General features: G+C 44.9%; 1 protein-coding gene across 1 annotated transcript; it reads left to right on the forward strand.

The window, feature by feature from the left end:
• Positions 1–637: 637 nt before the first annotated feature.
• Positions 638–23,336, forward strand: CAPSL (calcyphosine like). Its single transcript, XM_032626952.1, has 5 exons — positions 638–712; positions 15,605–15,750; positions 18,851–19,028; positions 19,318–19,527; positions 23,008–23,336. The coding sequence occupies exons 2-5, from the start codon at positions 15,605–15,607 to the stop codon at positions 23,107–23,109; spliced, it is 636 nt and encodes a 211-aa protein (XP_032482843.1). The 5' UTR covers positions 638–712; the 3' UTR covers positions 23,110–23,336.
• Positions 23,337–23,469: the final 133 nt, after the last annotated feature.

The following is a 23,469-nucleotide window of genomic DNA, read 5'->3' on the forward strand; positions in this document are numbered from 1 at the left end:
GAGCATGGTTAAGGTGTTTTTTTTCCTAAACAGGGCCACTTCTCATCTGGCAAACTTGTTGTTAGGGAACAAGTGTAAAAAAAAGACGAGAAGTGAAAAAAAAGAGGAGAAAGGTGAAAAGAAGACACCAAGGATGGGAAGAGTGGGAAATGAATCCTATCAGTGTGTGGCTGTGGAGAAGGAGGGAGGACTTTGAATCACCTGTAATTATACCTGCCTGCTCCCCTGTATTGTGGTTTTAAGTCTTACCTGATAATTAGACGCCATCTGGAGACAACAGAAGGGCAGGGAAGAGTTGCCTAAAGAAGTAAGAGAATTTGCTGAACATTTTCTTATACAACCTAGAAGGCAAGTTTTGTGTCCTTCTAGAAACCAAACAACTGCTAGCCAACTTCCTGTTGGCTTCTCTCCTAAGGCCAACGGCTTGGGTTTTCACAGTCACTGGATTTCCTAGGCAACAGAAGTGTAAACTTGAGAAGAGGCAGGGCCGGGATAGGGATTGACAATGAGCTAAGCCAATGAGGCTGTAAGTTTGCAGCAGTGATTCCTAGACATCCAATTGGCAGGAAGAGGGTGGACCAAGAGGTGTGAGGACAGAAGGTAAGAGGGAGGAGGCAAAGGGGGTTGGGAGGGGACTGGTCCTCCCAGATGCAAAAGGGAGCGTCCACAGTTTCGGTTCAAAGCAACTGTTGGCAACAGGTTACCATTCAAGGTAAATCAAAGTTTTAATCTATTATACTGATTTGATCACTTTTGTTTCATTTTAGCTAAAGAAGAAAGAAGACAGTAGATGTTACCTTCTAAAAAGAAAATCAAAAAGTTGATGAGCCTTCTTGGCTGTCTGTCTAGGGAGGAAATAACTTGGTACTGGGAGAAGCCTTTGTCATCTTTGCATAGAGGTGCTCAGATAAAAATGTACAAAAATAAATTTCTTTCAGTAAAGGGGAAGGAAATAACCATCACTGAGCAGTCACTATGTACTGGGTACTTAAGTGTGAAGTGTCTGGGTGAATTACTATAAGTAGCCTGTAAGACCATTGATAAAAGCGAGCTTCAAGAAGGTTAAACGTCTCCAAGTCAAAAAACAATGAAAAAACTGAGCTTTGGTTCAGACTTTGGTTTACCTAACATTCTAAGTTGTGCTATTTCTGGGGAACCCTGCCTGCTGAACTGACCACTTAGAATTAGATGAGAATCAGAATTCTTATTAAACTGACACAGCATGTTAAAAATTATATTAGAGAGTTGATTGGATTGATCATGAAGTTGAGAAGGACCTTAGGAAACGGCAATACCATTTATCAAGGTGTCCACCTCACTTACCTCCAGTCTGGGGCATAGTTAAACCATACTAAGAAAATGGAATTCTTTCTTATTTTATAAAGTTCTTATTTTTTCCTCAAAATCTTACAACTACAGAAATCTTTTAAATTTGTAACTATGCATTTTAAATAGCGACGTTTAAATTGTGAACGTTCATTTGTAGTTATATTCAAATAGTAATTATCTAATAACAATAGCAATTATTAATTCCAGTAAGTAGCAGTCTGCTAGTATTCTGTTAAGTGCTGAAGGAGACACAAAGCATACAGCCTGTGTCTTTAAGGACCTTTTAGTCTAGTAGGAGAGGCAGTCCTGAAAGCAAAGAGTTATGTCCTAGTGCAATGTGGATGTATGTGAGCTCTGCACAGATTATACAAAGGAAGATGCAAGCTGTTTTACTCTGGAGAGAGAGGTTATAGGAGGCTTCACCATAGTGATTCTACAGGGAAGAGTAGGACTTCCCTAAACCCACAAGGGAGGGAGGGTGTTCCTGAAAATGAGACTCCCTGTACAAAGGCACAGAGATACAGAACAACATGGTGTGTTTGGGGAATGTGAGTGCGTCTAGATGCAGAATAGATTTTGGAGGGGTGGAGATTAGTTGAAACGGCTGGAGAGATAGGCAGGGCCAATGTATACGTCAAATGCTAAGACATTTGCTCTTTACCTGTATACAACCAGGAGACACCAAGGGGTCTTAGAGTATGAAGTCTGGATTTCCATCTTATAAAGATCACTCTGCTAGTCACCTGGAGGCTAGATTGGAGGCAGGGAACCAGCTAAGGGGTAATTTCAGTAATGGAAATGGGAGAGGACCAGGTCCTGGATTAAGGTGGTACCCATGGCAAAGGAGGCAGGGGAAGGAACAGATTCAGGAGGCGTCAAGATGGTAAAAATTTACAGGAATTGGCTGGTAATTCAAGGTAGAGGGTGAAAAGGAGTCTAGGATAATGTTCAGTTAATGACTTGGGAAAATGGTGCTGCCATTTCCTGAGGCAAGGAATAAGGAGGAAAAGATGATGAATCTGGTTCCGGAACATTAAACTTGAAGTGTCTGTAGGTCATTAAAGTGTACGTTTTGTATGGAAATTTGAAATATGGCTCTGAAGCTTAGGAGACTGGATGAGTTGGAATAAACATTTGGGATGAGTTGTGATAAATGGTGGATAAGGCTGAGATTACTACGGGATTTATGAGAGTGAGAAGAGGATAAATAACTGAATCCTAGGAAACAGTAACACTTCAAAAGGCAGGCAGAAGACAAGGGAGAGACCAAATAGGTCAGATCTGAGAGGAAGAGAGATAGGAAGTTAGATTCATAGACATTGAGAGAAAAGAGTTTCAAGAAGGAGGAATGAATTATCATAAGAGTCAACTGCTGGGCAAAGTGAAATAGGGGTTAAGAGTGACTGTTGAAGTTGGCAATCAGGTTGGCAATGATGTCCTGAGAGTATGTTCTTTGGAGTGACAGAGTGGAGACCAGACTGCAGTGGACTGAAGTATGAATGGGACATGAGAAAGTAAAAAACTGAGACTCTTTCAAGTAGCTTGGCTTTGAAGGGTGATAGCTAGAAGGAGTCTAGGGTTGAGGAACCACTGCACATTCATGAACTAAAGGGAGGAGCTGGTTATAGATATAGATGCAGGAGGAGAAATATAAGGATGGGGGAGTGAGAGGTACAAACTATTAGGTGTAAGATAGGATACAAAGATGTATTGTACAATGCAAGGCATATAGTCAGTATTTTATAACTGTAAATGGAGTGTAATCTTTACAGTTGTGTAAAAAATTAAAGGTTTTTAAACATAATAATTATAAAATAAAATCCACTGCAAGTACAGAAATAAATAAAGGGGGGAATTGGTGGAGAGGAGGAAAGGCATACCTGATGGCTGAGGGTCCAGGAGAGGTTGGGATCTATGCTGTAGGTGAGGTGATTATCCTTCAATGGGAGGAAATTCAGCACTCCCTCAGGGGGAGGGAGGACAAAGTCAAGTCTCAGAGACAAATACCTTTGTAGACTTGGAGGAGAGTGGTATGAGTGATTCTTATCTGGTGGATCCATTTTTACTAAGAATTTCAAGATAAGGTGTGGAGGAGAGTAGCAAAAGTTTGAATTAGCCTCTGGAAAGATTGGAAGAAGAATCTAATCAATGTCATGTAAGAGTAGAGCTGCATGTTTCTGAAGGCACTTGTTCACCCTGGCATGTGGGTTTGTTCAGACGCACTGTATAGCCTGCCTTTAAGGAGAGGACATGTAGACAAATTGAGCCAAGTTAGGCATTCCTAAGGCAGTGTGGGAGATTGACAAGGGAGAGCTGAGAAAGAAGGCGCAGGTTAGAAATGGTCAGAATGCTGTATTAAGGTGTCTACAATGGAGAGGGAAGGAAATGGGTCTGGAAAGGAAAACAAGGTAGGAAATGGCTGCGGAGAAAATGCAGGGTCAGGAGTCTAGAGGTCTTGTAAGGTCACATGTATCTATGGCTGGAAGAATGAAACTGAAAGGTGGAAAGAAAGTAGGGGTTGAATTTTGAACTTCGAGAAGAGACTAGCATTGACTGGTGACAGAATGTAGGAGAGGATCTTCGGAAGCCATATGAAAAGAGTGAGCAGATGAAGTTGGTAGAAGTCAAGGACCTCCAGGAGCCTCATGGCTGCATGTTGGGTGGGCTGTCTAGATAAGCTCAGGCTTCCCAGATTGATGGGGCTACTTGGGTTAGAGAGGAAGTCCGTGAGGCAGGACGCAGAGTTTCAGTGATTTAGGAAGTGACAGAGCCAAAGAGGGACAAAGGGAGGATGTCAAGCTGGGCTGTGCTTCAAAGATGGATGTGAGGATGGTCATGATGTAGAGGTGGAGGGATGCATCCTTAGTACTTAGCATTTGGGGTGAGAAGTATCTTCCTATGAGAAGATTGCTGGATTAGAGGTCCTTATACAAATTCAGGTACCAGTCAGACTCTTGGCAGGAAATGGACGGCTCAGTCAAAAAAGTTTAATGAAGGACAATTTACAAAAATGTGGATGGGGCTCAGGGACTTAGATAAGTGATGAGGAAATGCCCCAGGGCTGCCACAGTGAGGAGGGTGAATCGTCCTTGGACCTGGGGTGGCAGGAGGAGGAACAGTTATCTGATCTCAACAAGAGCTGCCTTTGGTGGAAGATTGCAGTCACTGACAACTGTGGCTTGGCAGAGAGGAGACCACGCTTTCTCCTCTTGCCCTCTGATCTCCTGCTGGTGCCTCCCATGGGTGGAATCTAGCTGGAAGCCTGAAAGCAAAGAAATCAGGTTTATGCAGTTCATAGAGCTCAACCTCCTGTAGCACAGATGTGGCTGGAGAACGGGTCAGGGGAGGGGCTGGGCAAACAGAATATTGAGCTCAGCAGTGAAGATAATTCAGAGACTGAGGAGAATTAGGAGATTTATAGAGGAATAAGGGATTGAGGAAAGACTGTGTGTCTCTGCATGGCAGGAGCTCTTGGTCTTGAGGGCCACGCCTCGCCTGGTAACTTGTGGTGGTGATGGGTGCACAGGTGCAAGGAGGGGGGCGTTTAGTTCCTGGTTTCAGCTATTGCTTTCATCTCTTTAATTGATAAATTCAATAGACTTTACCCTACTGAATTTTCCTTGTAAAATTTTGGTTTTTATTCTGGTCTCAGACAGTATTGTATATTAAAAAAAAAATCAAGGCTCATAGAAGCAGTTTTCTATATTTTAGAAACAAACAAGCTGGCATTTGGGAGAAGATAGTATTACAGGATGATTACTGTGTTAGAGAAAGGACCATAGCTGCCTTGTCCTGACACCCTAATGTCCATGAACATTTTCAACGTTCATGATATTCTTTGGAGCAGATTTTCTTATACATCTCTAGCCATAATTCCATTGTCATCCGGGATCTTGTTTTCCCTCCAGTGTCCCTACATCTTTTCAAAACCTGAAGTCAAATAGAAACAAGGTTTTCCAGATACTTCAATGTAGAACATCATTTGAGTAAGCAGGGCTGTCCTTGGTTGAGAGGTGGATTAAAGATGCCCTTACTTTCTTTGGAAACTCTTCTTTTTGTGTATCAACTCTATCATTGACCTTGACCTCAAAAAGAGCTCTTCACATAGAAGAAAGCCATAGGCAAACGCTCTCCAGTAACTTACAATGTCAGTTGTTCTTACTAAGTGTGCTTTGGCTGCAATATTGCTAATAAGCTTGTCTCAGTTTTTATATATGAATGACTTGTGGTGACTACATGGTTCCTTGTGTAAAAAAATGAATATTTCGGGCTTCCCTGGTGGCGCAGTGGTTGAGAGTCCGCCTGCCGATGCAGGGGACACGGGTTCGTGCCCCGGTCTGGGAAGATCCCACATGCCGCGGAGTGGCTGGGCCCGTGAGCCGTGGCCGTTGGACCTGCGCGTCTGGAGCCTGTGCTCCGCAACGGGAGAGGCCACAGCAGTGAGAGCCCTGCGTACCAAAAAAAAAAAAAAAAAAAAAAAAAAAGAATATTTCTTGAAATGTTGTGGGTGATTTACAAAAGCCCCTTGGAGAAGTGGCAGGCACAGAAGATGCCACTCAGAACTTTGGTTCTGCTCCTTACATCTGAACTGGGACAACCCCTCAATCTCTTTGTACCTCGGTTTCCTTATTTTCTGAAATAGGAATAGTTCCCTTTAATGCATGTAAAAGCACTTTGTAAACTATCAGAATTATTATCAAAAGTTACCTTGCACCAGACACATTTTCTGTTCTAAACAAACTGATAGTGAATAATTTGTAAAACACAGGCTACATCTTTAGCAGAGAGCCTGACAGAGCCCGTGCCCAATAAATGTCCCCTCTTGCAGTTGATGATATCTTTGTGTGGTCCCAGGGGGCTGCACGCTGTTTCTGTACAGGACCAGATACTAAATAGTTCAGGCTTCGTGGACCAGAAGGTCTCTGTTGCAACTATTCAGCTTGGCAGTTGCGGGGTGAAAACAGCCACAGGTAACACGTAAGCAAACATGTATGGCTGTTTTGTACTAAAACGTTATTTCTAAAACTAAGCGAAGGGGCATATTCAGCCTATGGGCTGTGGTTTGATGTCCCCAGGTCTGGTTCATTTTAGATTATGTTTGCCTAAGCTCCGGGTGTCCTTGATAACTGGCTGTGTTAAGGTGATCTTATTCATTTTGGAAGAACAGAGGTTGAGGAGTGAGAAATCACCAAGGTGCTAACGTCTGCTCCTAGGACTTGGTTTAATCTTCTCCCCCAGGGTGGTCTGGCGGCTCCAAATGCCTCCAGAACTCTCAGGCTCCAGATGATGTTGTGGAATAAGCTGATCTAGAAGTGCTTACACAGTTACTTTCTGGAAGGACTCTATTTTTTTCTGCCAGGCTGTTCCTCTTTGTAAACGAAACCTGGAGGATGGCAAAGTCTCCAGCCTAAAATTAGGTTTCCCAGCTGTCTTAGATCATTTGGGCTGCTGTAACAAAATACTGCAGACTGGGTAGCTTATGACCCACAGATAGTTATTTCTCACAGTCTTGGAGGCTGGAAAGTCCAAGATCAGGCCCCCAGCATGGTCAGGTCAGGGCCCTCTTCCTGGTACAATGATGGCTTCTTGCTGTGTCCTCACGTGGTGGAAAGGGTGAGGGGTCTCTCTGGAGCTTCTCTTGTAAGGCACTAATCCCATGTATGAGGGCTCTGCCTTCGTAACCTAAGCACCTCCGAAAGGCCCCAACTCCTAAAACTACCATCTTCGGGACTTAGGATTTCATCGTACAAATTTTGGGGAACACAAACATTGAGACCATAGAACCAGCCTCCTTTGCAGGAGTGGCCAGTGAGATTTAAGTGAAAGGAGTTGGGTGGAGTCTTCTGGGAACCATTTTACAAAAGGCTGACTTAGCTGGGAAGTGCATTCTTCTTGCCCTCACACCTTTCTCTTTTCTGCTGCCTGGAGTGTAGATGTAATGGCTAGAGCTGCTGTAGTTATTTTGTAACTTTAGGCAACTTTGAGAGGAAAAAAAAAAACATGGTAAGGTTAAAAAAAAAAAAGTAGTTTCTTGAGATGTTGATGACTACCTGAACTGTCTCCAGACTTCTTTTATATGAAAGTATACCTCTACCACTTTTAGAGAAAATTATCCTGTTTCTGTTATGAGTAGCTGGACACAATCCCTACACTGATGTTGGCATTCTGACATTGAATTTTTATCCATTAACACTTCTTGGTTTTCTGGAAGTATCAATTAAGACCATGCAGGTTGCAAATAATTAACTGGGTTTTTAAGTGTTTCTAAATAAATATTAAATAGACAAATGATTCCAAAAGGAACATTTTAAGTGACTGTAAAATAATTATTAAGTAGGTGATTTTGATGACTAATGTTGCAAGATGGCAAATGGTAGTCAGAGCTGAGGCTTTACTCCCATCTAAAAGTGGACGAAGATGTAACCAGTTAGGAATACTTTCGGCTGCAAGTAACAGAGGACCTGACCAACAATGTATTAAGCCAATAAGGGCTTATGTTTCTCACATGACAGGAGTGTGGAGTCAGGTAGTTGGTTGTATCTGTTCAGTAGTTCAGTGATGTTAGGACTGTAAGTTGATATCTCTGTGATTCCCTTGGCCCTTTCCTCACAATTGCAGAAAGCCTGTCACAGCTCCTGGCGCCACATTCTTGTTTAAGGCAGGAAGAGGCAAAAGAGATGGGAGAGCTCTCCCAGAGCCCTCAGCACTTTCGGCTAAGTCTCTTTGGCCAGACAGACATGGCCACCCAACTGAAAGTGGAATATAGCAGAGAAAAAAGATTGGAATCAGCCAGTTGGCAATTCTGGAAAATCAACTGTAATTCAAATTCAACAAAGCTAAAACTACCCTGAGGAATGTGAACTCCTGGAAGGGACCTTGGTTGTCTCACTCATTGCTGTTGTGTGGCACACAATAGATGTTCACTAAATATTAAATATATGTTGAATTCAAGACCAGAACTAGGGTGAGGCAAGGTAGGTCCCTGGGGCAAAATATTTAAGGAGACACTCACTCTCAGCCTTGAGCAAGTACAATGTTGATGTCTGTACAGTCCTGAGATTTGAGGGTCACCTTAAACATTGTGCCCCAGCCATGTACCTTACCTAGCCCTAATCTCAATCCTGGTTGGATGATTATAAAATGAAATTTCAAGAAGATGTGTGAATTAAACACTTTATAATGATAATATTTATGAAATATTATTCTTAAATTGTGCCATATCATAAACATTAAATAAGGAATTAATTCACATTCCAAAGGTTGGAAGAAAGAATAAAAGACTATGATTTATCAGACATGGGCTCTAGGGAAACCTGCATATAGACAACAGCTGAAACATGATTTTAAACATCTTGAGAAAATGTATTTCTCTGCAGAGAAAATTTGGTAAGATGCCAGACTTCAATGACATCTTATCTCCACAGTGTACTTACGTCATTAAAGGAGAGATTAAATACTGTCATATTTTAAATCTTATGTAGAGGTTGGCAATCCAAACAAAAAGCAGATTTTTCATATATTCATACATTGCAAAAATAATTTTAAAAATAATTTGTGGGGAAGAAAACCACCTCACACATCACTTAAAACAAGCAAACAATCAAGTAAACACTACAGCTCTAAAAGGAAAGGACTAAGTGAAATTTTTCATCTCTACCAGAAGGAATTTACACTGAGCCTTACAAGCAAGGACCCCGAGGTGAGACAGAGGGGTCCTGTTTAGGACCCATGAGTGCCCTGCTTTGCTCTGCACTGCTGTCCCCTGTCCTCCTCTGCCATGAAATCCTTTCAGCTCTCCAAGGAATCTCTTCCTTGAAGCCCTGTCTCTTCTTCATCTCATTTCGTAGTCCTTCTCTGAATTCCCAAAGCAATTTCTCAGCCCCTTGCCATAGCTCTTGAACACGGTGGCTTTGACAGAAGTGGAGATCAGTCTTGACTCTGCCACTGTCTCATGGTACATTTTCAGGCAAGGGACTTCTATTCAATAAGACCCTCCATGTGAGTTGGCGGGCTGATGTGTGCAAAGCATGGAGCAAGGGCTTGGTCCCTGGCATGGTTATAATGGTCATTCCTGTCCTCTGTTCATGCCTGCTTCTTACCCTGTGCTATGCTATAACCTTCCCTCTAGCCTTTCCCCTCAAGGTCTTGCTACTGCCACTCGAGGGTGACTTGGTGTCTCTTACAGCTGAGGTTTTCAGGCTTTGGTGTGCGTTAGTTAAGACCATCTGGAAACGTGAAAGTGCAGATCCCCAGCACTCACACCTAGAGATGCTAATTTGCTGTGTTTGGGGTGGAGGGTGGGCATCTCTATTTTTCAGTGGTGGTCTCAGCACTCCTGCTGGTCCCAGGTCTTTCTCTACAGCAGGGCTTCACCTGAGCATGACTGACATTTTGGACTGGAGAATTCTTCAATGTCAAGGGCTGTCCTCACATGTTTAGCAGTGTCTCTGGCCTCTACTCACTAGATGCCTGTAGCATCCCTCACCCCTGTTGTGACAACCAAAAATGTTTCCAAACATTGTCAGATGTCCCCTAGCAGGCAAGATCATACCTATTTGGAACCACAGCTCTATAATATCACCTGAAGAATTAGCACAGTCCCTCGCATAGCCAGAGGTGCTAAGGGTCTCTTTAGTTGAATACAGTTCAGCTGGGTTCAGTGAGGGAACTCTCAGGATGTCAACAACATGGACACACACGTGTCATTATACTTTTCCTGGGGTTTCCCAGTCTCCACTGCAGAAACCACGTCTCTCTTCAAACCGTCTAAATCTTTCATTTCAGTCTCAGGCTACTCTGAACACTGGGATCTAATATTTATTCCAGAGAGGCACTTTCTAAGGGGAAACGTCCTGAGGAGCCACTTTTTTTGTTTGTCTGTTTGTTTTTTGCCATCTACCACATAGTAATAACCAGTTTATTGAATGGATTGGAGTCAGTAGAGATGGTTTAATTTTCTCAATCATTGCCTTCAAACATGCTCTGTTGTAACTAAGATCCACCTCTGTGTTGCTGGTTGTTGGTTGTACACTCGACCCACCATGAGAGGGGGAGAGGGGATGGGAGGGAAAGACGGAGAGAGGGGGAGAGAGAGAGGAGGGAAGGAGAGAGGGAGGGAGGATGTAATTCAGCGTGTTACCACTAGAGGTCACCAAAGAAAACCCAAAAAAGTGCTGCCTGGGGCTTGAGAGTTTCTCTCTTCTCCAAAGATTCCGCTGAAAATGTTCTCTGAATTCAAGCAAGAGAAGTTCCATGAACCTCGCCGAGAATCATGAACAGACAGACCTCCATGCATGTTCAGCTTTCCATAACCCATTCCACACGATTCTCGAAAACCAGACAGAGAGCTTTGGCAGCGGCAGGCAGCTGCGCGCCAGGACAGTGGGATGACGGAGCCTTAACCCGGTCCAAAGCAAGGAGGCCTGGTGACCATTGCCGCAAAGTCTCCTTTGACTTTGCTGCCGGCGGCTCCACTCGGCCTGTGCCCCCAAATCTCCAGGTCTCTGCCTCACGGGGGTGGGTATGGGGAGCGGTAAGCAAGAGCTCTGGGTGGACCCCTGGGACCTCTCTCCCTTCGCTGCCCGGGCAGTTACTCTACATCTCGGATCTCTTTATCTTCTCTGTCTCCACCGCCAATACCTTCTTCGAGGCAGCATGACCTCTCACCTCGTTGTCACGAGCGTGGTTTCACCTCCCACTGGTCAGCCTGTCCCACCCTCCTGTTCATTTTCCACACTTTATCCAGAGGGGTCTTTTACAGTACAAATTGTCGCCCTCTTACTTGAAACCCTTTGTGGTCTCCTGCTGCTTTCAGTACAGAATCCAGACTCGCTACCATGATGTCTCAGCATCTTGGGGATCTGATGCCTGCTGACCTACCTGCCCAGTTTCACGTTTCTCCAAATTTCCACTTTGCAAATTTCCTCCCAGCCTCCACGGCTCTATCTCACCCCCGCCCCTACATACACCCCTATTCTTCAGTCAGACTAAAATACTTGCGTTTCTCTCGTTATACTCCTTTCTCTCTCACTTTGGCCTTAGCAGTTGGGAAATCGTGCTCTCCCTTCTCCTATCCCCGCGACCCTCACCTGGACTACCTCCACCTCCTTTAGGATTAAAGGTTAGACATCAGCTCCTCCTCAGACAAACCTTGAGGAAGCTGCTTAGCCGCCTCTCCTGAGCTGCCGCGGCTCAGCTGTGGGATTGCTGTAAGCGTTGTCTGTCTTTCTCCCTCTTCCCCCGACTCCTAGCACAGCGCCCCGCACTGATTAGACGTCTGTTGAAGGAATGGACCGAACTGGCGCCTGACCCAGGGACCTGCGCAGACGCGGTGCCAACACGAGGTGGCGCTGCGGCCACGTGCATCGGAGGGCAGCCTCCTTCCTGCCTTGCGCAGGCCCGCCTGGACGGCCTCTGATGTCACCACGCGGGCTCCTCCGGGCTCAGAGAGGGTCTTCTGGAATCAGGGACGGTTGTTCAGTGCTGTGATGCCTGTGACATATGTTTGGGAACAGGCTCTTGCCCTGGTGCCCTCATGCAAACTTCAGAAACTCTGACTATGGCCTTTCTTCACCAAAACCCTACCCCATCCTTCCTTCTTCCAAAGCCCCCAGTTCTTAGCAAATTTTATGTTTCCTGCCTTGCTTAACTAGGGGACTTAAGTACTCAAGTTTACGGTTCTAAGCTATTCATTCAAGGACTTGCTTCTTGGAGTAATCTGCTCCAACTGGTGCCTTGAAAATATCACATGATAACTATTAGCTATTTGTTGATGAACTGGGTCATTAAATGATTAAAAAGGGTAGTTAACATGGGCATTTCATGTACCATGATAGGCTGGGTGGCAGGAGATAATGTAATTTTTTCCTGGATATATCAGATTAGACTCCAGAGGTAACTGCTGCATGGTCACTGGGTAGGGTCGGCTGCAGAGATGGGTCAGGTGGGGTGTTTTCCAGGACTCCACCCTGCTCTCCTCTGCGTGGGTGCCATCACATTGTGCTTTGAGATGCTTCTGTAGTATTTCACAAAGGTGGTGGAGTACAAAGAGCCCTGCTTGGTCTGAAGCCCTGAGTTTCACTGTTGGCCAAGATTTGGGGGCAAGTTCCTTGACCAACACAAGCCCTAGTTTTCAAGTCGCCAGAGGCAGGGGTGGCACTCGATGACCTTTCAGCGTCCTACAGTCCTAATGGTGTATGAATTTCTGTGAGCCACACTGACCGCGGGACCTGGACAAATCGCCTGATTCTTGTGCCTGTCAGTTTCTTTACCTGTGAACTATGAATCATAGGAGTAATTAGCTCATAGCGTTTTTAAAAATTGAGATGAAATTCACATATGATAAAATCAGCCATTAAAAAGTGTACCGTTCAGTCATTCTGTTGTGCAACCACCAGCTATATCGTGCCATCACTCCAAAAGGAAAGCCTGTCCCCATTGAACAGTCACTCCCCATTGCCCCCTCCTCCTAGGCCTCGGCAGCAACCCATCTGTGTTCTGTCTCTGAATTTGCCTCTTCTGGAGAGCTCATATACAGTAAGTCCCCTACATACGAACCTTCAAGTGGCGAACTTTCAAAGATGTGAACGTGCGTGCCAGCCCCTGTATGCCGCCCGTTGTTTGTACTACTGTACTTTTCAAGGTACTGTACTGTAGGATTAAAGAAGTCTTATTTTTAGTGTTTGTGTTTTATGTATGGATTATTTGTGTGAAGAGTATTGTAAACCTGTTACAATGCAGTACTATATAGCCAATAGTACTAAGTAGTATACGCTAGTTGGGTACCTAGGCTAGCTCTGTTGGACTTATGAACAAATTGGACTTACGAAGCGCTCTTGGAACAGAACTTGTTCGGATGTAGGGGACTTAGTGGAATCATACAATATGTGACATTTTATGTCTGGCTTCTTTCACTGAGCACCACCTTTTTGAGGTTCATCCACTATCAGTACTTCCTTCCTTTTTGTGGCTGAATAATATTTCTCTGTAGGGACGCACGGCATTCTGTTCATCCATTTGTCCACGGGTGGACATTTGTGTTGTTTCCGCCCTTTGGCTCTTGTGAATGGTGCTGCTGTGAACAGAGTCCCTATTTTCAATTCAGCTCAGAGGGTTTTTGTGAGGATTGGATGTGCGCTTACCACACAGTGGGAGCAGACAAATGTTAGCGATTGAAGTTGTTAACGTTATCCTGAAGGCTTTCAAAGAGGGCTTCTTTCTCTGGCCCTGTCTCTCGGATCCGGGAGGCAGACCTCACTTTCTTCCACCCTCTCCACTCCCTTTCTGCTGCTGTGGCTGGTGTGGGAAATCAGGGCAGGCAGAGGAGGGTGGGAAAGGCAGGGGAGAGGCAGCGGAAACAAGGATGTGGAGGAGAGTGGCTGGGACAACGAGCGAGGAAGTGGCGCTGAGAGAGGGGGAGGGGCAGGAAAGACACAAGGTCCCCGGTGTATTTAGAGGATGAGCAGGGCACGTGAGGGCTGCGTCCCTAGCTGCTGCTCTTACAGTGGGAGGGGAGGGCCGGGGCTGGCTGCCGAAGAGGGTCAGGACCAGGGATGCCTCAGGCCAGGACCACGAGGGCTGGAGTGGAAGATGGCCGGACAGCGAACCGGTGGCCTCGCGCGTGACTCCCGAGCACAGGATTCTGGGTGCAGCTGAGGGATTCTGTGCGGTGGAGTCAGGGCTGGAAGCTGGGGACGAGCTCTGGGAATTGTCTCCTTGAGATCAGGTGACAAAGCAGTAACAGGCGAACTCAGGTTTTAAGGAAGTTAGTGCTGCCGGAAAGGCAACCCATCTCTGGAATTCCGGGAACCTCTGCTTTCAGGGCTGGAGGAAGCAAAGAACGGTTCACGTAACTTCAGGCGGAGCAATTTTTTCCCCGCTGTGGAGCAAAGCGCTGGGGCCTAGACAGGCAAAGGCCTCTTCTCGGCCTGGCGTCCAAGAGCCCTGAGAAGAGCCGCTTCCCTTTTCATCCCTGTGAAAGGCAAGGAGGAGGGAACCGCCGGGTGGCTGTGCTTCCCCGAACCATCTGCTCTGGCCTCGGCTTTCAGTCTGAGATTCCCTCTCTCTAAATAACGAGAACTTCGTGGGGAGACCTTATGGGTTGTACTGGAGGCAGCAGCCTTCGAGCGCGTGAGGGTTGCCATCGCTGATGGATGAACAGCCAGCACGTGGGGGGCTGGGGGGAGAGGGGAGCCTCGGGAGTCATTGGCAGAAGTCTTCTAACACCAGTTCTTTCTGCACCCTGAATGCTGTTCTTTTGCACATCCGTCAAGCTCTCTTGCTCCTCTCATTCACAGCTCACCCTAAAAAAGAAATTTCTAGAATCCCCCATTTACTGGGTCAGTGGGCTCATAAGAAGATTAGTGTTCCTGGAGCAGGGCTGGAATTTAAAGGTCCTTTAATCCAAGCCTTTCATTTAACAGAGGAGGAATCGGAAGCCCTGAGATTTGTTCTGACCTCACCGGGAGTGCGTTGCCGTCAGGCCTAGATCCCGGGTCTCTAGGCTCCCAGCGTGTGGCTTTTCCACCGTTGTGCGTGTTCTCAGAGCCCCAGCCCTGCTGCAGGGTCAGTACAGTTCGTTCCGTTGCTCAAGAGACCGCGCAGGGGGTGCTGCTTCCCTGCATCTATCCTCTCTCTTATTTCTGAATATTTAAAACACAAAAGCCAAACTGTAGAAAAATGATATACCTATTCTTCAGGAAAGAGAGTCTACTTACCTTTTTTCTGTCCTGAGAACCTAGTTAGGTGTTAATGGGCACTAACCAATTAATACAAGAGAACATACTAATTACTGGTAGGAACCATCAAGGCCCAATACTGAGAATCTCAGTGAAGACAGAAGCAACAAAAATTAATCTTTAGACCAAAAAAGGAGAATATTAAATCTGGAGTCAAAGGGAATATGGAAAATTCTAAATAAAACAATGAAGCATATAAGATTGGCTCAAAAAGAGTTTGGTGAAATGAGACTTATTTTTTACAACGGGAGGAGTGCTTCTGAAAGATGAAAGTGTATCGGGGATGGCTGTATGTTTAAAACTATTGTCCAGGTCAGAGATCAGAGGCTCTCAGAACTAGACAAGCAAGGAATAAATATGACAGGACATAGTTGGTGTAGCTGAAAGTTGGAAATTCTGGGAGGTTTGAGAAGGTTCTCGTGAAGTGGATGAGAGGGCGTGCTGTGAATTTCCTTCTCAGCGAGGCTGTGGTCACCCTGCCCTGTCAGAGGCAGGCGAGGAGGCCTGAGCCCTGCTGACTCGAATGGATTCCCTCTCAGATGGCGGGGACGGCACGCCACGACCGAGAGATGGCGATCCAGGCCAAGCAGAAACTCACCACAGCCACTGACCCCATCGAAAGGCTCCGCCTGCAGTGCCTGCAGTGCCTAGCCAGGGGCTCCGCGGGCATCAAAGGACTTGGCAGGTAGGACCTGGACTGTGGGTGGTGGGAAGATGGAGGAGAAAAGCAGGGTGCAGCCAGATGAGGCGAATTCTGGCCGTGTGGCCTCAGGCACTCACTCACTTCCTCCTGGGTTCTCGGCTCCTTGTTTGTAAAATGCAGAGTTTGGAAGCACTCATCTCTGAGGTCCCCTCGACAATTTTTGGTTCTTAAGTGCAGCTACTGGGACAACTCGAGGTGAAGGTAGAAGCGTGTCTAGGTATTAGAGACACCTAGCAGGGCAATGAGAGAAACACTCCCTAAAGCTGTGGCAATAGGGGCCAAATTATCCCAGGAGATTGGAAATAGTTCTCTATGTTATACACTAGGACCTTGTTGTTTATCCATTCTACATGTAATAGTTTGCACCTACTAACCCCAAACTCCCAGCAGGGTTCAGGAGAGGCTGAGAAATGCCTTCTGCATGCCCAGAAAAGGAAATGGATATGCTATAGAAGTGTTCACTGAGCTTAGGGTCAGAGGTTTGGTGTGAATAAATATGGAAAGTCCTCTAATCTTAAAGAAATTAGGGGCCGAATTAGAAGAAGGAGGAAGGAATACTGATTTAGATGCAGTTGCAGGTTTTGGAGTTCCACTTGCAGCAGTGGTGTCTCCATCACTTCCCGGGGCTTCGGAATTGCCTGTCAGATAATCAACAGCTCACTGCCCATGGGATTCCCCCAGCTCCATAGGAGAACAGCTTCTGTTCCCGGCTCTCTGAGAGCAGGAGTAGACCTCAGGACTGAGAAACCCGAGTGGAAAGAGATTGTAAGCCTCCCGAGGGCAGGTCCTGAGCATTATCTCTTTCCAACAGATTAAATCCAGTGCTTGCCATGTGCCAGGCATCGTGACATCTTGGGGGATTCATGGGTGAACAAGGCTTCCCCTGGACTCATGGAGGACTTAGACTCAGGACACCGAGAGCCACAAAAATGGGAATCCTCCTGGTGTGAGAGTTATATGTTAGGGAAATGCAGGATGCCACGCCAGGGGCCTCCAACCTCCCTTCTGGAGGCTGCGGCAGGCTTCACTTCTGCTGAGCTCTGGAATGTCACTTTCCACAGTCCCCCAAATCTCAGACCAAGCTGAGCTCTGTCAGAAGCCCAGGCTGTAGCCAGGCTGTCACAGTCCAACTGGAAGACCAGTCCACTTCCCTTTAATCTTGTATCACTCCACCCTCTACCTCTTTCATCCCGGGGTCACATTCTTGTCCTCGGTGCAAACCCTTCATGACCACCACCCACGGTCCACTTCCTGGCCCATTCAACTGAATGCCTCCTGCCATCTATGCCGTCTCCACCCCACACCCTTACCAGCCCTCCCACCGTGAACCAGTTTATCGTGAACAGACACCGTCTCATCCTTGGCCGTTTGCTTGAACGTGCCCTCTGCCGCCTCGCCTTTACTGGCCTTGCGCTTTCCTAAATTTCTCCTCAACTCAAGGGTTGGCTGCCCCTTCCCCCTTTTTTCTTGTTATTAGACTGGGATTTTGTTTCTTTGAGGACCACAGAAGTTGAGTGCCATTTTCATCATGTCACATCACGGATGCATGCGTGCTATCAACATGGTTTATCCCGACTGAAGTTGACCTTGGTCACCTGGCTGAGGCAGTGCCTGTCTGGCTTCTCCAGTGTAGAGTTACTCTCCCCGCTGCCTTTCCACGTTGCACTCTTTAAAGGGAAGTCTCTGTGCAGAGTCCTACTTAGGGTGTGGGGAGTAGGCTTTGCTCCTTCAGGACAGAGAATGAACATAATTTATTTGAAATTCTTCTGCAGGAGAAACGTCTCTCCTCTCACATGTATTTATTCAATCATTTACTTAAACCAATATTAACTCATGGATATTCATTTTATACTTTGGTTTATAATTGAACACTACTTATTGCTCAAATTGTTCCAGTTTTGGCCTTGGGAGCTCTTCAGTTGGCTTCTGTGTCCCTTTGATGTATCCCCATCAGTGTAGAGTTTTTCCCCCTTACTTTCTGGTATAAGGTACTCCAATCTCATCTTGCATACTTCCTGCCCCAATTCTAGAATCAGAGATTTCTCCAAGAAAGTCAGATACTTTTACTGGAGAATTGTATTAGAAACCAAGATCTAGGCTCTAGATGTGCTGGTTCTTACTGGGTTGTTACTTCCAGGTCCTCTTAGCTAGAACAAGGAAATATATGTGTTTATACTAACCCGTGTATGTATGTATATGTATATATGTATGTAATCATGTATACATTATATATTAATCATCTACGTTTATAACATGAGTTCATACTGATGTCTCCAACTCAATCCTCTACCACATGGATCAGATCCTTCTAGCTTACTGCCCTAGCTTAGCTATAAATCCCTATTCCAACAGTGAGAAGCCTGGCTCCCACCATCCACCAGCCATTCATTTAATTGTTCCGTGCTATGGTACCCGTATAGCAATATGATAATTGTTAACTCATATCTCCACAGGAAATACCTTTGTCAACTAGAGTACAGAGGTTAAGTGCAGTTCTTTTTGTCTTTAGTCTTACAAACTCTACTCGTTTCCAGAGTTACTTAAGTCAACATCTTCATCTCCCCATCCCCCTTCAGTGAGATTGCCTCAAACCTTTAAACAACAGTTAGATTCTCTTGTCACGGTCTGCATTCCTTCCTGGGATCCCCTGAACTCCTAACTAATTTTAATGTACACATTAAAGTGCACTCTTTGTACTGTGAGGTTCTATGGGCTTTAGCAAATTCATGTCCTGTATCTCCCTTTATAGTATCATACAGAGTAGTTTCACTGCCCTCAAAATCCCCTGTGCTTCACTTAATCTTTCTCCCCTTCCCTTCGTCTTTTTACCACCTTTATAAGTTTTGCCTTTTTCAGAATGTCATATAATTAGAATCATACAGTATATTTTTAAAGGTTTGTTTTCTTTTCTGAGAGACTGGGAAGAGGCTTACCAAATTTGGGAGGAGGGTACAGAGAAGAGTCTAAGACTTGTCTTTTACTTCAGAAAAACCTTGAGAGTGGTTTTCTTCTGAAATCTTTATTCTTACACCTTGTTCTCTGTGTTTTTTCTTCTTCTTTTGTATGTGTGTTTTATCTTCAGAGTGTTTCGGATTATGGATGACAATGACAACAGAACCCTTGATTTCAAAGAATTTGTGAAAGGGTTAAATGATTATGCTGTGGTCATGGAAAAGGAAGAGGCAGAAGAGCTTTTCCAGAGGTTTGATAAAGATGGAAATGGAACAATAGACTCTAATGAATTTCTTCTCACATTAAGAGTAAGCAGTCCCATGAATCACCGTATCTACTGGGTTTGGCTTTCGAGTGGTTTGGGTTGGCTGTTGTGAGGCTTGGTTTTCAGAAGCTGTTAGCACACCGTGGAGGAGGCTGGCAGGAGACCGAGTGCAGGCTCAGGGATCTTTTGGAGCAGTCATAATGCACAGACTTTAGCAGCACACAAACAATTGCACGTCACTGAGAGGAATAAGATATTTCATCACAGATGATACAGGAAAAGCTCATCTGCTTGTGTATGTCTGTGTATGTGTTTTTTTCCTATGTATCTAGCCTCTAATGTCCAGAGCCAGAAAAGAGGTAATTATGCAAGCTTTTAGAAAGTTAGACAAGACTGGAGATGGCGTGATAACAATTGAAGACCTTCGTGAGGTGTACGGTGCAAAACACCACCCGAAGTACCAAAACGGAGAATGGACAGAGGAGCAAGTGTTCCAGAAATTTCTGGATAACTTTGACTCACCCTATGACAAAGATGGAGTGGTGAGTGAAAGAGCTTAATCTAGTGAAATTTCTTCTATCCGATCTGTAATTGTAAATGGGAAACAGGCCCAAAACCTTAAAAATACTTATACCATATTTTTTATAAATAGAAGTAAAATGTTTCCTTGGTGACTATCTAGAAAGCTGAGAAGAAAAGTAGTAAAAATGTGTGTGTATGTGTGTGTGTGTGTGTGTGTGTGTGTGTGTGTGTGTGTGCACATATATTGGTAGGGAAACCACATACAGCTAAATACCCATCATCTGAAGACTGTGGTATTTTGGTTAAATGTTCTATTTCATGGTTGCCGTATGTACCATACACAGCTAGCCTAATTCCAGGGAATTTGATGATAATAACATATATTTAACTTCAAAATGAGACCATAATTCAATGTTAGAGAACATGATTCACAGAGCATTTCAGGATGCTGCATGCCTTTTTCATACACCCTTACGAGCATCATTTTTCATCACACTTTGCTACATGGAAATGCCATTTCAGGGAAGTGTTCAGTAAAGGGAATGCCAGATAACAGAATTCACTTTGATTTAATCTTTGGTGGGCTTTGAGATGAACTCACATTTCTAAACTCCAGTGAACTTAAGGACAAAAGCAACCACGCATCTCCAATAGCTGGTGTCTTCAAGTTACAAATGTGTCACTTGGTAGGGTAAGGAATTATTCCTCCATAACTGTGTCTAGGCTCAGATGGAAATGTCCTCTGTCTTTTATCAACAGCCAGAAATGGGATTTTTTTTTTTTCGGTACGCGGGCCTCTCACTGTTGTGTCCTCTCCCGTTGTGGAACACAGGCTCCGGACGCGCAGGCTCAGCGGCCATGGCTCACGGGCCCAGCCGCTCTGTGGCATGTGGGATCCTCCCGGACCGGGGCACGAACCCGTGTCCCCTGCATCGGCAGGCAGACTCTCAACCACTGCGCCACAGGGAAGCCCAGAAATGGGATTTTTAACCCAAGATCAGTTCTGCCCTGAGGTGTCCTGAAGGTTATGGTTATGGGGAAGGGAGTTCTCTGCATGGCCGAGGCAGCAGAACCCTGGGGAGGGTTACTCCTGACCACTTGGCCACACAGGAAGGATTTAGTGAGACAGTGAGCTGGAAGCAGAGATGGTAGAAAGAAACAAGCCTTCTCATCCTGAAGGGAATTTCCCCCAATTTTTTTTTTCCGTGAAACTTCGTGGTGAGTCCTGTGAGTGAGGGGAGAAGAGGGTAGGAAGGAGATCTTTCTGTCCTTTCTGCTGACATTTTCCTGCCAGGGACAGAGAAATACCCTTCATTTTAGCCTGAAGTGATTGCAGAGGTGGATAAAAAAGGAGCCTAGATTCTGTCGGGCAGCCAAACACGTAGGGACAGAAACAGCAGAACCGTATGTTTTCTTCCCATATGGCTGCCCTTTGATCTCTGAGATGGCAGTGGAAAAAGAGTCAACTGCCATTTCCCCAAATTAGCCCAACTCTACATGGGATCCCAGGGTGTATTTACCTCTTTTCTGCAGGTGGTTCCTCCTCGTTGCTGGGGAAACCTCAGCTGCCCTTTTCTCTAACCCAAGTCAAAGTAGCCAGTTGTTGTGATTCAGTTGATTTAAAGCTCTCACCCCATTTCTTTTGACATTTATCTTCACAAGCCACATTAGGTTCTCAAATACTCGTAAGGGTTACTGGGGGTTTTAGCAGTTACAGCATTTGATGTCACCTGAATTTCACAGACCCTGGATAAATCCCCAGCTCTGTGCATGTCACCATCTGGGGAATGGATTCATAATGCAGGTTGCTGGCTACCCTGAAGAACTGCAGAATCTGATTTTTTTTGGCTGGGCGTGGGAGGAACGGTTGAAGCTCAAGGATTTACAGTTTTAATAAGTATCCCAAATGACTCTTATTCACATTTGGATTTGAGATCCTTGCCTCTAAAAGATTCAGAAGTGCCTGATTTATTTTGCACAGGAAACTCATTTAGCATAATTATGAATCTAAGGGATATTTATTGAGTGCTTACTGTCTCCCAGCCATTGTGCCAAGGACTTTACAGGGATATTCCATTTAATAGACATAATGAAAATGTTTCTGAAAAGTGATATGCGGTTCACACTTTTCCACGTTGAATCATTTTAAATGCACAAGGAACTGTCAGTATAAAGGAACTCCAGATGGAGCTTAAGGTTGGATAACCGGGGAATGCAAAGGAGGACAAAAATAAAGAAATGCAAGAAAAGAGACATTAATGGTATTCTAATTTTTACCAAAGCTGTGTACATATATTGTTTAATTCTACTTCCAGACACTGATAAGCACAGCTCAATTAGTAGCTCCATTCAACGCCTTTCTTCCTACTACTTTTTGCTATTTTGGGGGGACAGACAGGTGGAAGAGGTCAGTACAGGGAGAGAACTGTGGATCCTGAGACTTTTTTCTCTGTTCACTTATAATTTCAGCAAAAAAAGTAAGTGGGTCATTCAGCTTATGTGATTCTTGGAAGAGATAGCTGTGTTCCCAAAGACTCGGTGGGAGAGGAGTTTGCTGTTATGGACTAGAAAGGGGTTTTGAATTGTTTACGGATTTCACTTATTGTGATGTTTTCAATCTCTCACGACACTGAAATTTGAGGGCTAACTAGAAAAACAATAAATTTCCAAAACAGCCATCATTATTGTGTCTGCATTCTCCCATATAAGCAAGGCTATACTTGGGGCTACATTCACTGGTTATAGAGATCAAACCAGAGGACAATTATTTCCCTCAATCAACCAATTGTGTCAGCCAATATGGTTGAATTAGAGTGTACGTTTCACCTCCACCTCTTAAAGAATAAATTGGTAACAGTTTTTTCTTTTTTCTGGAAGGAAAGTAAAGTAAAATCCTAGCACAGATAAAAGTATTAGTTGAAACAGGCATGGGAGAAGAGAGAACCCAAGGGGGCATGGAGCAGGGGGTATCTTTTTAACTTCCTCTGTGCCTAGAATGAGTAATATGTATCTTAAAAAAGCATGAAGCCAAGGAGTGTTTAACAAGAAATCTGTTTCCTTACCCATAAGACCGAGCTCCATTTTTTGAAAGGTAAAACATTTCTTGTCTTGACACAAGGACATGAGGTGATGTTTCTGACGTGTCACAGAAAGACGGTATTCACTGTGGTTAAAGAAAACTTGTTTCTTATTCTGAGTTTCAGTCTTGCTTACGTGAACAGATGGGCTTCTGCTCTTAAAGGAAGACAAGACCTGTATCTCACTTTCCATTTAGGTTGGTTTGGAAATTTTCAAGACTTTCTTCCCCTCTCCCCCTCGGCCACCCCCTCACTCCATCGTCAACCTCACTTTTTCTCTTGTTCTAGGTCTGTTCCTCAGCTGTGTCCCTAAAAAGCCTCCTTGACTGAAATTTCCCTCCCATTTACAGGTGCTGGAGATGGGCCTCCACTGAAATGGTGAGAAGCGAACTTTTGTTTTCGTTTCTTACTTTTCCACTGTAGGTGACCCCCGAGGAGTTACTGAACTGCTATGCTGGGGTGAGCGCTTCCACTGACACCGATGTGTATTTCATCATCGTGATGAGAACTGCCTGGAAGCTCTAAATGTATGACCTGGGCGCCAGGGATTTGAGTGCTGCCATGTGGCTCCAAACGATTAAACATCAGCTCAAAACCAGGATCATAGCTGAGTTCACGTTCACCCCAGGGTTTCTTCTGTGCTCACGTACAATGCATTTTCTAGGGCAGAAATGGAGAAACTGAGTATTTAACTGTGACTTCTCTGAGGCTGCTTCTTTAGCTCTAAAATAGGAATTAGTTTAAATAAGTTCTGAAAATCTCCTAGAGCCAGGCTGATATATTCAGGTATCTAATAAATATTAGATTTCTTCCTTGGCCATTAATAAAAGTTTAAGTATTATCCCACCCATGCACCCAGAGTGTTTCTCCATACCCTATTAGATG

The sequence above is a fragment of the Phocoena sinus genome, chromosome 3, assembly GCF_008692025.1.
Source record: "Phocoena sinus isolate mPhoSin1 chromosome 3, mPhoSin1.pri, whole genome shotgun sequence".
NCBI lineage: Eukaryota > Metazoa > Chordata > Mammalia > Artiodactyla > Phocoenidae > Phocoena > Phocoena sinus.

Coding starts and splice junctions, on each gene's coding strand:
- CAPSL (XM_032626952.1), top strand. CDS start 15,605: ATGGCGGGGACGGCACGCCACGACCGAGAGATGGCGATCCAGGCCAAG. Junction 15,751..18,850: donor GGCATCAAAGGACTTGGCAG/GTAGGACCTGGA, acceptor TTTTATCTTCAG/AGTGTTTCGGATTATGGATG. Junction 19,029..19,317: donor AATTTCTTCTCACATTAAGA/GTAAGCAGTCCC, acceptor CTATGTATCTAG/CCTCTAATGTCCAGAGCCAG.